Source organism: Marmota marmota, unplaced genomic scaffold, assembly GCF_001458135.2.
Source record: "Marmota marmota marmota unplaced genomic scaffold, marMar, whole genome shotgun sequence".
Lineage (NCBI taxonomy): Eukaryota > Metazoa > Chordata > Mammalia > Rodentia > Sciuridae > Marmota > Marmota marmota.
The window spans coordinates 33,915,595-33,930,523 of record NW_025999932.1 but is presented as its reverse complement, the minus strand read 5'-3'; the positions used below and the strand labels follow the sequence as shown (position 1 = coordinate 33,930,523).

The window sequence follows — 14,929 nt, the reverse complement described above, 5'->3', positions numbered from 1 at the left end:
AAAAATTTAAAAAAAAAAAAAAAGTATAGGGGAAAAAATCTTATTTTTATTTTTCCTTTTTTTTTTACTTTTCTAATAACTGCTAGTATACAAAGCAAGCAACATTTATATGAGCTATAAATGTCTGAAAATCAAACTATGGCAAAAAATAGTTCATTTGGGAAACGTGTATAAAATACTTTGCTATTTGTTTACAGTTGTTACACAACTGGACCCAAAGATGATCAAGTTATAGTAATAGTTAAATTTGGGTGCGTTGTCTGAGATTTTCTTTCCTGAGATAAAATATAAAGAAAAATCTCAGAAATGAAAGAAATTAGTTTGAACCTTAATTCTTGATATAAATAAGCCACAAAATTCACAAATTTCAACTTCTATATGCTAAATTGAGATCAGTCAACAAAGAAAAGACAACAATTACCAAGTATTCCATAAATACTAATAAAAGAAAAGAAAATCTGCTCCGGAGTTTAGCACTAGGAAATATACAGTTATCTCATTTAGTCCTCACAGTGACCCTTGACAGCAGTTATTCCCACATTCAGGTTAAGTGTTAGAAAATAATGGTGCAGAAGAGTTAAGCAACATACGATTAAATGGTAAAATGGAAAATTCTGCCCAAGTTTGATTCCAAATTTTGTTCCTCTAATGTAAATAATATTGATGATGATAATAGTATACAATATTATTTTAACCTTTGATTAATAATTATTTATTGCTATAATAAACAAAAGATTACTGTGTATGAAGTAATAAAACAAATTAACATTTTCATAGGAAATCTTTAAGAATTAAAACATTAGTTATTTTAATTTAAAACACTTTTCTCAACTGATTAATGTAAATAACTGTGGGAAGTAATCTGTAAAAAAATAAGTCAATATATGCAAACTAAGAATATTTTTAATTTTCTTTCTTAGAGAAAAAACTGACAATGATTATATTTAAATGTACTTTATTTGAGCTTGGTAAATGTATTAACAAAATAACAGCTTTAGCTCAAGCTATTATCAGTTTCTTTAAACTCATGAGAATAAAGCATTGTTTAACCAGACACTTTGTAACATATAAAAACAAAATATTTTACCTTTAGAGGTCTGCACACACCTTCAGTGATATGCCCAACAACTTCTTGAATATTTTCTTCAACACCTAAAATTAAGTACTCAAAATTAAAAATTTTTTGCATGTAACTTTTTCACATAAGTTCTAAAAGCTAACAATAATACCAGGATCAATGGCATTAGTGACATTTAAAATAACCATTAACAATATTGTATTAAGTTTGATATCTTTGGGGACATTACTAGTTGTCTTAATAACATATTACTAATTGTGTCAATGACTAATGTGTGTCTCAAAAAGTCTTCTTAATTCCTTTGACTGTTAAATAAATAAAATGAACATTCATCGTGAAAAAAGAGTAACTGTATGAAATGGTAAAAAAGACCATGAAACATATCAACTGAAGGAAGATGTGAAGATGTGCTAGCACTTGTTCTACAAAAACCTTATTCAAGGTGCAGCACAGGGCACAAAAACTGACAAGGACAAAGATGAAAAACAAACACTGCAATCTCACAGAAGACACTGACATTTTTAAAATACCAACTACTTATCAGGCACTGTACTGGGTAATGACATTTACTACTTATAACTACCTTCATCTTTACATATAAAGAAACAGGCTCAGAAGATTTAAGTCACTGCTGTAGAATAACCTTTTTCATCTAATTTATACATCCTACTACATACTATATATACTATAAGTAGACTATATATTACTATTTTCTCTACCTCTTAATATTGCCCCTCATGTATACTTTTCTAAAACACTTTTAAAGAAATACATTTTTTTAAACTGGATAATAACAGATTTTTAAAAATTTAAAAATGGAGAATATGCCAATCTAAGATATATATAGCATCTAATATTAAAGAGCTGAAATTTATGAAAGTATTATCACCAATTTGTACATGGCCTCTTATATATCATGTGATAAACCACAGTGATGTACGGCTGAGCCACACAGAACAGTCAAGTATTACCAGATGAAATATTTCCTTTCACTTCCTATCAAAGAGAGCATCTCTCAATTACACATCAAACCCTCAGACTCTAACCAGGCCTTCGAAGGCAGTCACAACTAGGAAGATTTGAAATTCTAGAGATATTAGCAGCTATTAAATGTAGTCATTGTTCTCTCTTGAAACCAAGACAAAAATTTTAAGTACATTTAGTACACGTCGTAACAAAACCTCTTTATAACAGTTTCATGAGAATGAAAAAAGATGCTTGGTGATAGAAATAAAAGAATTAGCAACTTAATGACAGTAAGCAAGTTACTCAGTCTGTTTACTCACAGATACAATGAAATTAATACCAATTTTTACCTTTAAAGTGTCAGGGTGAGGATCTGAAATAATACACCAGACACTCCAAAAATGTTTTAGGAGCAAAACAGAGAGCGTAGGCTTGATGTGGAAGGTAAGAGGGTCTGCTACAAAACTGAACTGTGCATGACAGGATGACAGCAATGAGGAGGAAGTCTATTAGCAGCATGGGGTGGGGGCAGTCACAGCAAGCACGAGGAATAAGGATGTTTACCAGACCATCTAGATGTGAAGTGTTTATCTCAGTGAAGAAGATGGGCAACAAGAACAGAAATAGAGAGCCTCAAGAGCCTAGTGCTGCTTTCTGCCTGGTGTTAGCAATACAACACCCATTGTGCACTCACCTTGTGCTGTTACATGCTTCAGGAGGGCTTCCAGGTGTTCCTTCTCAGAAGCAGTAGCTTGATGAAGCCACGCCAACATATCTCCCACATACCTAATGACAACTACATGTTAGTAAAAATGTCGTGGGAAAATTATCAACTGATGTCTCTACTGATGTCGATTACTGTACCTCAAAGGGTCGTGGGAGTGCATTTCAATGGGCCTGGGGGTACCTCCAGGGCCCCCTCTTGTAAGAGCATCAATAAACCCGCGAACAACTGTACTTCGCCTGGCTGTTCCAAATTCATCTAAGGTATACCTAGAAGACAAGGTTATATGAGAGAGTTGGGGTTTTTTCCTAAAGTACATCAAGCTAATCACATAATTTATAAGATAAGCAAACACAGTTAAAGCATCTTTGGGTATTCTTTCAAGTTATATTGGTTTTAAATTAAAAAATAAATATTGTGAGGTAAGTTTAGCATGTTGAAAATTAAGTCTAAAAGTACAAGAAAGAATGCTTCTCCCAAGAAAGAATGCTGGGACTGGGATTAAAACAGTTCCTTATTCCTCAATGGCAACAAGGAATAGCGCCCTGGATTAGCAAAAGTAAGAAAATCGAGCCAAGGTGGGAATCCTGAACTCTTCAGGTTTTGGTTTCTTTGCAGTCCAAAATATGACATTCTATAGTTTTATGTGAAATCATATACCTAATTCTCAGAAGCTGGTTATGATTAGAACTGTGTAATCCAAAATTAAAACTTTTTCTTCTACATTAAAAAATTCTCCTTATGATACTATTACAACTTACCACCAAAATTTGCCCCCCCAGATTGTTATCCATTTTTAAAAGCTTATTTTAACTCCAATAAATAGAGATTAGATGTTCCTTAAGTTTATTAACCAATCATGCATACATAACAAATATCTCTTATTTTAACAGACATTTAGAAGTCACCTATTGTAACTGAAAATGGGGGAAAGTTTTTCTACAGGGAAGGGGGGAAGACAGGAAAATTTGGGGAGCAATTTATGAGGATGGCCTGGAGCTGCCAGGAGTACCCATTTCATTGACTGGACTCTACTCTTATCATTATCATTCCTAACACCCATTCCCCAGTTAAAAGTTTTATTTTAATGTACGCAGGAAAAATATTTGTATCAACCTAAAGTCAGCAGATTTCACACCCCGACTTTTAAATTCCTAACATTTTCTCCCAGTCTAAATATTAAGAATTATTTTTTATTAACCAATAATACCTTAACAAAAGTTACCAACATTTCCCAAAGATTTCCAGCAGAATTCATTCCTTAGGTCCTTCTGCATTCTTTGGCATGTTGCTAACTTAATGAAAACTCCACATTTTGTTAAATATGAGAAAGCTGGGAGATGTATTACTTCCAACTAAAAGGAAAAGTGTAGTGAAGTGGCAAATAACTAGAATTTTTAGGAATCCAAACCTTTTTGAGGACTATTCACTATTAACTAGACTGTGGTTCTTTGTGTGTGTTTTTGCTTTCAATTAAAAGGAAATAGTTTTGAAATTCTCTGCAGTGACACGCCAGCCTAGGAAAGGGAAAATGCACTACAAGCAAGGCCTGTTAAACTACATGACCACCCTCCATTTTTTTTAAACATATGAGGATCAAAATGCACACTTCTATTTGGATCTCTTACTCTTCAGTTACACATATGATCTACGTGAATAAGGTATCTGATCCTATGAAATAAGGCACTTATGATCAGACAACCCACTACAGTAAAAAATTCATAAACCTTTCACTTTTTAACTATTATTTTTAGCTCTAGAGAGAGACAACATTTTTATTTTATTTATTTATTTTTATGTGGTGTTGAGGATCGAACCCAGTGCCCCACACATGCGAGCTAGGCAAGTGCTCTACCACTAAGCTCAACCCTAGCCCAACTTTTCACTTTTTAAATACATAAAACTAATCTCCTTTCCTAAAATGCTACCATAGTAAAGAAAAACAACATGATTTCTGTTCCAAGATGTTCATTGGGGGGACAGTTATACCAGAAACACATAAATTCACTGGTTATTTTAAATGGGAGGGGATAAGCAACCCAAGTAAACATTGCAATTTAACAGATATAATATGGGATATTAGTAAACATTATAATCCTTCTGCAAAACAAATATAATTTAAGCAAAACAGACTGAGCCATGAAGAATCTTCAAAATATCCATGGCCATGAAACATCTTTCTCAAAGACAGAAAAATTTTGATAAAAATCAGACTCTCTTCCAATAAAGTTCAAAATTTCAAAATGTTGCTTTATAAAGGTTATAAACACTCAAATTGTCTAAACATTCTAAAATGTCCCTAGTGTAATTTTTTTAATTGTGTTCATCTATATTAAATAAAAGAAAATTCTGGTTAAAAGGCAAATTAAAAGAAAGATTTTGATTAAAAGTCAAGTGATAAAAGAACAGTATAGTTGTTTTTCTTTGGAATGCAACAAAAATACATAAAAATGAAGAAAAATAAGTTTTGTAAAAACTACTACATTCTCAAATAACTTATGTTCTGAGGGTTTAGAAAGAAAAGGTATCTATTTTTTCATTTCCATTTATAATAAATTTCTTTTTAAAGAAATTTCTGTACTTGATACATTAATACATTAGTATTACAGTTATATACTACCTAAGAAACACTTGAGTTAGGTTATTTTCAATAATTGATACTTTTCTTGCACATGATAACACATTTGAGACACAATGTACAGAGAAGCTTTTACACATAACTTAAAAGAAGTTCAAATACTGCCATCTGGTGGTTAACATGAAATATTAAGTTTTTCCTAAATTTAATGAAACTACCCCTTGGAAGACAGATGATTACTTAAGAAAAGGCAAATTTTCTCTTTTTAAGCATTCATCATATCCCAGTAAGTGTTCTTAAAAAAAACTACTTCCCCATTCCACTCCTTAATGTCTCTTAAAGTCTTTTAAATTTGCCATCATTGCCCATTTCCTGGCACGTGTCTTTCCCAGATAAACCTTTACCACTCTATTTGCCTCTCCATTCCATCTTTCCCCTGCTTGTCATATAGACCTTAAATACATCCCTACTTAACTATCAGTTTCTTAGTCATCTCCTTTCCAAATAAATAATATCTAAAATTAATGCTACGCCAAGCAATATTGTAAAGCACCTCATGTGAATAAACCAATTTAATCTTCACAAGAGCCCTGCAAAGTATGTACCATTAGTATCTTCATTTTACAGCTAAGGAAAATGAAGCTTTCAAGGGCTTGTTTAAGAAATCTGGCTCAGCACCACAACTCACAATATCTAACCAACCTAGATGCCCTTCAGTAGATGAATGGACTAAAAAAATGTGGCATTATACACAATGGACTATTACTCAGCAACAAAAGGAATAATCATGGCATTTGCAGGTAAATGGATGGAGTTGGACAAGATAATGCTAAGTGAAGTTAGCCAATCCCCAATAAACAAGTGTCAAATGTTTTCTCTGACATGAGGAGACTGATTCATAGTTGGGTAGGGAGTGGGAGCATGAGAGGACTAGAAGAACTCTAGATAGGGCAGAGGGGTGAGAGGGGAAGGGAGGGGGCAGGGGGTTAGAAATGATGGTGGAATGTGATGAACATCATTACCCAAAGTACATGTATGGAAGACCCAAAATGGTGTAAATATACTTTGTATACAACCAGAGATATGAAAAAATAAGCTCTGTATGTGTAATATAAATTGTATTGCATTATTCTGTCATATATAAAAATATCAATAATAAAAAATGAGAAAGCATTTTCACAACTACAAATTAAAAAAGAAATCTGGCTCAGGAGGCTGTGGCAGGAGGATCACAAGTTTGAGGCCAGCCTCAGCAACTTAGCAAGGCCTTAAGCAACTCAGTAAGACCCTATCTTAAAATAAAAAATTAAAAGTGCTGGAGTTAATGCTCAGTAGAAAGTGTTCCTGGGCTCCATCCAGGTACTCCCCACACCCCACCCAAAAAAGAAATTTTACTCAAAAATTCACCTTATGAATTCATATTGAATTGCTTCTTTCCAAGTGTTGATCAAGAATGATAACTTACAGTGAGTACCACCTCACCCCAGTTAGAATGGATATTAGCAAAAGAAAAGTAACAAGTGCTTATGAGAAGGTAGAGGAAAAGGAACTCTTATACACTTCTGGTGGGAATATAAGTTATAAGAGCCATTATGGAAAACAGTAGGGAGGTTCCTCAAAAACTAAAGGTAGAACTACCATGTGATGCAGCTATCCCACTCCTGGATGTTCAAAAGAAATGAGGTAAGAATGCAAATGAGATACACACATGTCTGTGTTTACTGCTTCACTATTCACAACAGCTAATATATGGACTCAATCAACAGATGAACAGATAAAGAAAATATGGTGTATACAAACATGAAGCATTGTTCAGCCATAGAGAATAAAATCCTGTCATCTGCACCAAATGGATGGAACTGGAGGACATCATAAGTGAAATTAGCCAGACATCAACAAACAAGTATTATATGTTCTTTGTCACACTTGAAAACAAACAAAAAGTCAGGCTGAAAGCAGAACAGTGATTACTAGAGATTGGGAAGGAGGCCGCAGGGTGGAGACTGGAAGAAGGATGGATGGATACAATCCCTGCATGCTGTATGCATGTAGGGAAAGAGCACAGAGAATCCCAATAATATATACAGTATGTGTTGGGAAATGGAAAAGTTACATTTCTGTAAAAATGCTGACTAGAGAAGTCAACTGTCCTTTTTATGTGTCTGAAACACAAAAAGGCACAGAAGCATCTTTTAGAACAAAACCTTATGAACAAATATTAATCTGCAGACAATGTTAACTAACACTTGATTAAAATTAAACACCAAATGTTTTACATACCAAGAAACTTATAATCATTGCCAATATCTTGAAGTAAAAATACTGGAAAGAAATTTCAAAGTAGAAACAAGCTGCTAAGCTGCTGATCAACAGTGACCATGCACAACATTCAGGGTACTATGATCTGGCTCTTATTGCTAAATCAAGGGCAAACTTTTGCAATGAATCTCCCAAAAGCGCATGTTCGCTCTCGGTCCACATCTTTGCACCTGTTATTTCCTCAAGCTGGGATGTTCTACTCAGTAGCTTCTTCCATGAAAAATACTTATTCAACCACAGAAATCACTTTATAACTCTTTTCCTCAGGAAATATTCCCTGACGATCATTTCTTTCCCCTATCCCAGAATATGTGAACAACCCAACACCTGAGATTCTCCCTCTAAACCAGCAATTAGTATATTTTATTAAAATGCATTTTCTTATGTCTGTTTCTATAAAATAAAGCAGTTTGATGTTGTGTCTCCAGCATTCAGAACAGTGCTTAACACACTAGAGTGTTGCTATTTTACACAGAAGTCCCAACCTTTGTATTCTGTAACTCCCCCAACCTCACATACACACACACACACACACACACACACACACACACACACACACACGGAACTGAAGTCAGTACCTTATATGTGCTGGCCCAGCACTCTGAGCTACATCCTGAGCCCTGTGTTCTCTAAGTCTATGATAGGATAAGTAATGTTCCAATCAGAAAGTAAAGAAGAAATCCTCTGAAAGAGATGTTTCAGAGCAGGATCCGATCAATGGCTCTGTACAAGTTCCTTGGCTGTTTACTTGGATTTCTGAAAGCTTATTTTCATACTACTCCAGGCATTTTAAAAAAAATATTTACTTTTTATTTTATGAGAAATAATAAAATGCAGGATGATTTATAAATAAACAAGCTAAATGCATAGGATTCTCATCTAAAACATTACCATGGAGTTCTTGATTGGTAATAATTTATAAGGTCAAAGACCAGGATCCTCTCTTTACTTGAATCCTACTGATGGAACCTACTGATAGAAATACGCTTATTTCATCTCTGGGTGATTATATCTCACAGACCCTATATGATTGTCTTCTCAAAGGAAAAGTTGATATAGGAGTTATAGTGACTTATAAGGCAGTTAATGAGATAACAGGCTAATTAAGCCACTCAACCTCAACATATCTAGGAGGACAACTAGATACAGGACACCTTGGTCTTCCCATCCATATTGTGTTTTGTAGCAAGTAACATTCAAATAATATACAACAGGGTGAAAATATCACTGAAAAGCATAATTACTTAAGCTATTATACATGAATTTGTTAGTATTAAAAAAATCAATAAAAATTATCAAAGAAAATTACTTATATAATACATGTCTATAATGTAGGGCCTTCTTACTTGTATAACACAGGTCTATCCTGTAGGGCTTCCATTGCCTGAGTTAAAACTGGAGATATGTCACACGACTCTTGTGTCAATGCTCTGCATTCACCTGTAAAACAACATTATAACCTTTGTTAAAATTAAAATTGGATATTTATTATGTCCACTGTATACCAGCAATCTAAATTCTATAGCAAAAATGCTTTTAAAATGTAGAGAATATGTCAATCAAAACCTATTTTATATGGTCAACCAAACTAGAAAAGTAAGTTTAAATACTTATATAACCTTACATAACCACAAATGCTGTCAACCATACTCCAGATCTATATTTTTTTATTACAGAAAAACTACAGTTCTGGAAAAAAAAATCAATGAATAAACATTTACTGAATTACTGTCATATACATGGTAGTATAAGGGAGGGGAAAGGAACACTAAAAATATATTACCAGTGCATTTCCTCAGGAGCAATATTTAAATAGTGTGCTAAAATGTTAGTGTGCATAACTGATATATGGTAATAAAATTATAATTTCAAAATAGTTTGGATTTTATGAAACTTTGTGTGTGTGGTGCTGGGGATCAATCCTAGGGCCTTGCCCATGTGAAGCAAGCACTTTATCACACCACTGAGCTACACCTCAGACCCCAAAAATTTACATTTTAAACTAAAAAATCTCTACGTCGACATTTTCCTTATTTTACTATAAAATTTTGTCCATAAAGTGCTTACAAGTAACTACTATGTTCCAAGAACTTATGACTTGTTCAGAAATTCCCAATCTTGTGGTATATGAGGACCTTGCACCAATAGTTTATTTTCTAGCATGCACTGACTGAGAAAAACCCAAGCATCTTTACGTGGCTCCACAGAATGTAGTATTCAAGGTCCAATGGTAAATGTTGAGAACCACTATGTCATCTGTAGAGATCGCAGAAAGAAATGTGAGGCAATGTCCTTGCTGTTGAGAAAGTAGAAATCCAACTAGAGAGATAAGATGTATGTGTGAAAAGTTATATCATAACAGTGTAGCATAATTCTGGATGCTAAATAAATATTTCCAGAGGTTAGTGTTCAGAAAGGGGAAGTCACTATGCTTTACTACAGTTATGGATAATTCTAGAAGACAGAGAACCCTAGCACTAACTTGAAAGTTGAGACAGGATTTGAATTCCAAGAGAGAAAGTCAGACAACTCCTGATGGGAGCAGACAATGTAAAGAAGAGAGGCAGAAAAACAAGCAGGCTCAAAGATAAAATCATCCAGGGGCTGCGGCTATGGCTCAGGGGCAAGGCAGTGGGTTCGATCCTCACGAAAGAAAGAAAGAAAGAAATTGTGTCCATCTACAACTAAAAAAATATTAAAAAAAAAAAAAAGATAAATTCATCCAAACCAGAGCACTGGGTTTTCCCAGTACAGTAGTACAGGTGTAACTGGCTAACTAGATTTAATTCCAGGTCCTTCCAACAGTGAGCTGGTAGTAACACACAGTAAAATATTATGTGTACCTGTTCCACTCTTGCTCATTTCAACTATCTTCTCTCGTTTTAACAGGCTATTTTGCAAACAATTTACTGAAACATCCTAAAACAAATGTAAATAGAGTATTGTGGTAGGCAAAATAATAGCCCTCCAAAGTTACACACAACCAAATCCCTGGAACCTGTGAATATGATACCTTACACAGCAAACAGGATTTGGCAAAGTAATTGAGGTGATAAACCTTAAAGTAGGATTGTTTTCTCTGATTACCCAACTGGGTCTAAGGCAATTACACAGTCTTAAAATGGAAGAAGAGCTAGTCAGAGATATGAGGTGGGAAAAGAGGCAGAAGAAATTCAAAGTGAGACAGTGATTTGACTCATCACTGCTGACTTTGAAGACAGAGAAGGGGGTCATAAGCCTACGAATGCAGGAGGCCTCAAGAAAATAGGAAAACCCCTCAATGACAGCCAGCAAGGAAACTTAGACTTCTATCCCGCAAATCCAAGAACTGAATTCTGCCAATACACTGAATGAGTTAGGAAACAACAGACCGTCCCTTGAAGCAGCCCTGCCAACACTTGGGTTTTAGCATGGTGAGACCATGCCTGATTTCGAAGTGTCAAATAATAAATCTGTATTGTTTTAAGCCATTATGTTTGTGGTAATTTGTTACAGTGGAAAAAGAAAATGAATTCATCATTTGTAACTTTATGTAAATAACAAGAGATGCCCAATCAGCTTTAATGATAACCTAAAACAGAAACACTGCCTTCATTTTTTTATCATCATCCTTCATCAAATATGCTCTTGGCTGAGAGCAGACGCTCATGATATAAACACGAAGACAATATGTTCAAATGTAAAGTTCACTTTTCTTTTCAAAACTACTTTTGATTACTAAAATCTAATTACAGCAAATAAAGGCCAAATAAAATTATCAAATACTGATATTCATGAAACTACACAACATGAAGGAAATCACTCACTTTGAGCCCACCGGTAAAGTCTTTCATACGCCGTTTCTTGAAGTAAGGCCATTTGTTCCATAATTTCTAAACTAAAAAAAAAAAAAAAAATTGAAGATTACAAACTTAAACTTTCAGTCAATAGCTATATCTAAGCACCTAACTATTTTTATTTAATTACATAATGATTTAGCTATCCTATGTTAACTTCATTTTGGAGAATAATTTTTCAATAATTTTTCTAATTAAATAAATGTCAAATTTTAATAGTATCACTTACTTATCAACTACTACTAGGGTATAACTAATGTCAGAGTATAACTTCTGTCTTTCCCAAAGATAAATAATAATGGACTAAGTCCTTATTTCATAAAATGTCATATAGTTTTAAATACAATCTAAAGTGTCTGAGACTTTGGAAACATAAGTAGCAATACTACTAGTGCAGGGAACAGTTACTCACCCTGCTGTTTGCTGGTTTGTTCGCAAGAGAACTTTGACATCATTATGAATCTGTTTTACTCGGCCCAATGCCTTGAAGAAATCCTTTAAAATTAAGAAGATGACTTTAAATATGTCCATGCTGTCAGGTAAAATTATATTATTCTAAATTAAAAGATCACTATAAAGAGAAGACAGACTTTCATATATTCTAATGAAGTCTCTCTATACCAATCCTAACTTTCTTCCAATTTTTATACAAAGTATAACAGGTATCACTTCACATTTTAAGACACATTAATTTGATGCCTTCCATGTACCAAATAGCATGCTAAGATGCCAGCAATATAAAATTTCTAAAGACAAAAGTCCCTGTCCTCAAAAAGTGTATAATCTAGTGAGAGACAAATGAAAACCTGAAGACTAACACAAAAAGCAAAAACACGCAAACTATTACATATCTATGACTTAAGCACATCACTCTAATTGCTGAAGATGCTGTTTTATATATCAGCTATGCAGCCATTCTCTTCTCCTTCCCCCTTACCCATGAACAGAATGCAAAGCTGGATACATAAAAGACGCTCATTACATACCAAGAATTGACTGATGCTGAACTGATTACTGATTTTTTTTTTCCTTAAGGAAAACATATTAGAGCCTTACTTTCCAGAAAATGTACTACTAAGACACTCAGTGAGATTCCATCACCACCTCAAGAACCCTTCTTGCCCTTTGATCCCTGATAACATCAGGCTTAAGTTTATATAGCTCCTCCCAATCAGGAGACCAAAATATTCTTTTCTGGCACAAACTACATTGTCTTCAAGGGGAAAAAAAAAAAAAAAACCCTGAAACTTCTCTTTTTTATTTAACATTTTGAGAGGTTTCATAATTCTGTTGGTCAGTTTGCAAAGAATGGCATAAGCTTAAAAAGTCAATTATATGAAAAGATAAGCAATTTCCAACTCCAGGAAAGATAGAAGTTATAAAATAAGAAACTTCTACTCCAGGCTGGAATTGTGGCTAAGCAGCAGAGTGCTTGCCTTGCATATATGAGGCACTGGGTTCAATCCTCAGCACCAAACAAAAATAAGTAAATAAAATAAAGGTATTGTGTCCATCTACAACTAAAAAAAAATCAAAAAAAAAAGAAAGAAAGAAAGAAACACCTACTCAAAGTGACCTCACTGTGACTCACAAATAGGAAATGTGATGAGACTACTGAGGGCTGCGGAGGGGATAAAGAGAACACAGGTGTGTACTGTTGTGCTTAAGGAGGAGAAGAGGAAGTAAAAGACTAAATCATATTTCATGATAGTGAATCAACATAAAACAGTCAATAAATAACAAAAATATATTCTAAATTCAAGATCTAGAACAGAATTTGCAAAAGCAGCAGTTAACAAGGGTGAAACCGGCTGATGAGACTGAAAAGACAGGAATGGAACAGTGAGGCAGGTTTCTTTTTTTTTTTTTAATATATATATATATTTAGTTGTAGTTGTACACAATATCTTTATTTATTTATTTATGTATTTTTATGTGGTGCTAAGGATCGAACCCAGGGCCTCGCACGTGCTAGGTGAGCACTTTGCTGCTGAGCTACAGCCCCAGCCCCAGGTTTCTTTATAAGTTGTGTCGTACCCTGACTTTTTAAAAATACAAATGTAACTCTGAGAAATAAAAATTAAAAGCTAAAATGCGCATCTTAATTTCTCAATTTAGAATAAGCTTTAAAGTAACATGTGTAGCTGCTACACTCTTAAATTAAAGTTATTCTAATAGAAGCAAGGATACCTCAGTAACTGGCCCTTCTCTTGTACCTCGGAGAAGACTCATTTCATCAGAAGTCAGTTGGAACTTAGACAAGAAGGCATCTGCAACTTGTGCTCGAATTTCTAATCTTTGACTACAATAGGAAAAAAAAAAAAGGAATAGAAATCAAGCATGCAATGCATTTGCATATCTATAAAACAAATTGTACCCTCTGACAATAATTTTGTAAAACAAATTTGTTAAAGATTCTAAGTATCTTTGAAAACCTTGTTTCTACCTTAAATGTTGGAAACTCATTTTATTGGAAATGCATCAGGTGATAAAGTAACTGGAAACTCATCAGGAAAGTATGTGATACAAACTAGCTGATATTATTCAACATTTGATATTTAAAGGACTCAATCATTATGTAAAAGCAGAAATAAGTTCATAAATGGTCTCTGTATTATAAACTTTCAGCCACTTATGAGTACTGGGATAATTTAAATATATAACTTGACAAGGTTATTTTTTTTTGTTTGTTTTTTTGTTTTTTTTTTAATTTTTTTATTGGTTGTTCAAAACATTATAAAGCTCTTGACATATCATATTTCATACATTAGATTCAAGTTGGTTATGAACTCCCAATTTTACCCCAAATACAGATTGCAGAATCACATCGGTTACACATCCACATTTTTACATAATGCCCTATTAGTAACTGTTGTATTCTGCTACCTTTCCTATCCTCTACCATCCCCCCTCCCTCCCCTCCCATCTTCTCTCTCTACCCCATCCACTGTAATTCATATTTCTCCTTGTTTATTTTCCCATTCCCCTCACAACCTCTTATATGTAATTTTGTATAACAATGAGGGTCTCCCTCCATTACCATGCAATTTCCCTTTTCTCTCCCTTTCCATCCCACCTCATGTATCTGTTTAATGTTAATCTTTTCTTCCTGCTCTTCCTCCCTGCTCTGTTCTTAGTTGCTCTCATTATATCAAAGAAGACATTTGGTATTTGTTTTTTAGGGATTGGCTAGCTTCACTAAGCATAATCTGCTCTAGTGCCATCCATTTCCCTGCAAATTCTATGATTTTGTCATTTTTTAGTGCTGCGTAATACTCCATGGTGTATAAATGCCACATTTTTTTTATCCATTCATCTATTGAAGGGCATCTGGGTTGGTTCCACAGTCTAGCAATTGTGAATTGTGCTGCTATGAACATCGATGTAGCAGTATCCCTGTAGTACGCTCTTTTAAGGTCTTCAGGGAA

At 34.0% G+C, this 14,929-nt stretch overlaps 1 protein-coding gene across 1 annotated transcript in view; it reads right to left on the bottom strand.

The window, feature by feature from the left end:
• Positions 1 to 14,929, bottom strand: part of Cog6 (component of oligomeric golgi complex 6) — an 88,894-nt gene that overhangs the window by 51,893 nt on the left and 22,072 nt on the right. Inside the window, exons 5-11 of the mRNA XM_015484237.2 lie at positions 13,692 to 13,803; positions 11,914 to 11,996; positions 11,472 to 11,542; positions 9,012 to 9,105; positions 2,909 to 3,037; positions 2,739 to 2,830; positions 1,088 to 1,152 (exon numbers count right to left, since the gene is read on the bottom strand). Of these exons, the coding sequence (XP_015339723.1) occupies positions 1,088 to 1,152; positions 2,739 to 2,830; positions 2,909 to 3,037; positions 9,012 to 9,105; positions 11,472 to 11,542; positions 11,914 to 11,996; positions 13,692 to 13,803 (646 nt within the window). The remainder of the gene's footprint in view (positions 1 to 1,087; positions 1,153 to 2,738; positions 2,831 to 2,908; positions 3,038 to 9,011; positions 9,106 to 11,471; positions 11,543 to 11,913; positions 11,997 to 13,691; positions 13,804 to 14,929) is intronic.